This window comes from Plasmodium reichenowi, chromosome 10 (genome assembly GCF_001601855.1).
Source record: "Plasmodium reichenowi strain SY57 chromosome 10, whole genome shotgun sequence".
NCBI lineage: Eukaryota > Apicomplexa > Aconoidasida > Haemosporida > Plasmodiidae > Plasmodium > Plasmodium reichenowi.
The window spans coordinates 439,224-442,589 of record NC_033655.1 but is presented as its reverse complement, the minus strand read 5'-3'; the positions used below and the strand labels follow the sequence as shown (position 1 = coordinate 442,589).

The following is a 3,366-nucleotide window of genomic DNA, read 5'->3' as shown; positions in this document are numbered from 1 at the left end:
TATTTTTTTTTTAAATTATTTTTTTTTTTTTTTTTTTTTTAAAATTTAAATTTTTTAAATAAAATATATTTTTTTTTTTTTAAGTTTTTTAAATAAAAAATATGAAAAAAAAAAAAAAAAAAAAAAAAAAAAAAAATTATAATATACATATTATTTATATTAGATTATATTCTTGATATTTTTTTTTTGTTTTTTATAGAAAAAAAAATTATTTAGTTGGAAACTATTTAATTTTCTATTTTCACCAGTGATTTTTTTTTTTGGTGTTTTTTTTTCAAATTCTCTACTTATATATGTAATATGTATACATATATATATATATATATCTAATTATATATACTAACATACTATGTATATATAATATGATGTTATTATTATTTAATTTCTATAATATTTGTAAAACTCAAAATTTATGTATACTTCTTAAAATATAATAATATATGCAATCTTTTTAATATAATAAGATTTTGAAGGGTAAGGTATATTATTAAATATATATATAATTATATATATTATATATATATTTATATTTATATAATAATATATATATATATATATATATAAATAAATATATAATAATATTCATAATATGTCATATATAGCCATAAAATAAATAAATATATTATTATATATGTATATATGAACATATATATATATATATATATATTATTATAGTTATATAAAGGCACTAAAAAAATAAAAAAATGAACAAATATATTTTTATATATGTATAAATAATATACAGTATGTATATAACTGTTTATATTATATATATATATAATACAATATATTTTTTAGATATAAATTATAAAATATAATTATTTTATAAATATTATATATATTATAATATTTGAATATTAAAGTATAAATAAAAAATATATATTATAATATAATAATATTATATGTATATTTTATTTAAATTAATTTAAAATTAACATAAAATATATAATTTTTTATTATTCATAAAAATATATATATTTTTCTTTTTTTTTTCTTTTTTTTTTTTATTTATATTCATTTATTCATATTTTATATATTATATATTGTATTTGTATATTTTATGATAATTATATATATATATATATGTACTTTTTTTTTTTTTTTTTTTTTTTACAAACCTTATAATAATATAATTATATTACTTGTTCAGACCCTGTTGATTTATATGTTATATAATTGATTAATGTATGAATTATTATTATATATATATATATATATTTTTTTTTTTTTTTCCATGTCATTTTATATAATTCTTAATATGTATGTGTTTGTTTTTAAGCTTATTCATGTTTTATGAAAATATGAAAAAGATATACTTACACCTATAAATATTGATTATGATATAAAATATTATATAAAGATTGTTATATGTATATATATATATATATATATATATATATATATATATATATATATACATGTGATTTTTTTTATATTAGATGTATTAAAAATAATTAGATTATGTAATATAATATTATTTTGTTTTATTTTATTTTATTTTAATTTTTTCTCTTCATTATTTTGAATATATATATATATATATATATATATATATGTTCTATATAAAAATATGAATATATGATGCTTATATAAAAAAATAATGAAAAAGGGGAATAAAATAAAAGAATGATTTTTTTAAATTTATATGACATATAATATATAAAGAAGAATAAGAGAAGAAAAAAAAAAAAAAAAAAGAAAGAAAAAAATTAAAAAAGAAAAATAAGCACATAGAAATATATGTGTACTAAATGTAATGTAGATATATTCCATTGTAATAAATATATATTATATATATATATATTTCCATTTTTATATATTTTACCACATTCATTATAGAAGAAATTAAAAGAAAACATTTTCCGTTTGTTACAAAATAAAAAAAAAAAAATAAATAAAAAAAAAAAATAAAAAATAAATAAAAAAAAAAAAAAAAAATGGTATCATTAAGATTAGATAATAATAGATATATATCATTTAACCAGGATTATGGTTGTTTGTGTATGGCTAATGAGAAAGGTTTCAAGATATACAACACGAATCCTTTTACTCAAACATATAGTAGAGGTAATAATTTAGATGTATAAGTAAATATGTGTAAATATATTGTTAATATATATGTGTATAATTAATATATATATATATATATATATATGTATATATTTTTTTTTTTTTTCAGATTTGACTGATAGAAATAAGAATGGTTTATACCTAGCCGAAATGTTATACCGATGTAATATTTTAGCAATAACAGGTAATAAGAATGATAAGAAAGGGAAATGGGCAAAAAATGTTTTGATAATATGGGATGATAGACAAATGAGGGAAATAGCGAAACTAACATTTTCATCAAATATTATAGGTGTAAGATTGTTAAGAGAAATAATTGTAGTTATATTAGAATATAAATTATGTATATATAGATTAAAAGATATAATATTACTTGAAACATTAAATACTTCAAAAAATGTATCAGGTTTATGTTGTTTATCTAATATTGATAAAAATATTATTATTGCTTATTTATCACCAATAAAAGGAAGAGTAAATATTCATATTTTCGAAATAAATTCAAGTGAAAATATCCATGAAGAATTACCTTATATAAATTTTAAAACAAATTTGAGTATATATGCCCATGATAATTCTATTGGATGTATTAATTTAAGTAATGATGGTAAATTACTTGTTACATCATCAACAAAAGGTACCATAATTAGATTATTTAATACTTTTGATGGAACATTATTAAATGAATTTAGAAGAGGTACTAAAAATGCAAAAATTCTATCCTTAAATATTAGTGAAGATAATAATTGGCTATGTTTAACTTCTAGTAGAAATACAGTTCATGTATTTTCTATATATAAAAAAAAAAGACCTTTAAGAAAGGTGGATATTATATGTAAAGGAAAAAATGTATCTCCACCAGCTTTACTAAATTATGAAAAAGAGTCAAAAAATAAAAAATCTTCCTTAAAATGTTTATTACCTTGTCATCCGTATTTAAATAGTGAATGGAGTTTTGCTTCATATAAATTACCAGGCAAAAAAATTTCATCTATTTGTGCATTTGTTAATGACCAAAATTGTATTATTGTTATCTGCTCAAATGGAATTATTTATAAATTAAGATTTAATGAGCATATCGGAGGTGATATGTTTAAAATATCATCACACAGTTTTGATTAATTTTTAGTAACCCTCACAAAATAATAATGACCAAAAACTATATTTCATAAATAAATAAATAAATAAATAAATAAATATATATATATATATATATATATATATATATATATATATATATATATATATATTAAATTAAACTTTTATTTTTTTAATGAACTTTTTAATAATCCAATA

The 3,366-nt window shown here is 14.8% G+C and overlaps 1 protein-coding gene across 1 annotated transcript; it reads left to right on the top strand.

The window, feature by feature from the left end:
* Window positions 1–1,937: 1,937 nt before the first annotated feature.
* Window positions 1,938–3,192, top strand: PRSY57_1012300 (autophagy-related protein 18, putative; the record flags this gene model as incomplete). Its single annotated transcript, XM_012907712.1, has 2 exons — window positions 1,938–2,067; window positions 2,180–3,192. 2 exons carry the CDS (start codon window positions 1,938–1,940, stop codon window positions 3,190–3,192), a joined length of 1,143 nt encoding a protein of 380 aa, XP_012763166.1.
* Between the last annotated feature and the right edge of the window lie 174 nt (window positions 3,193–3,366).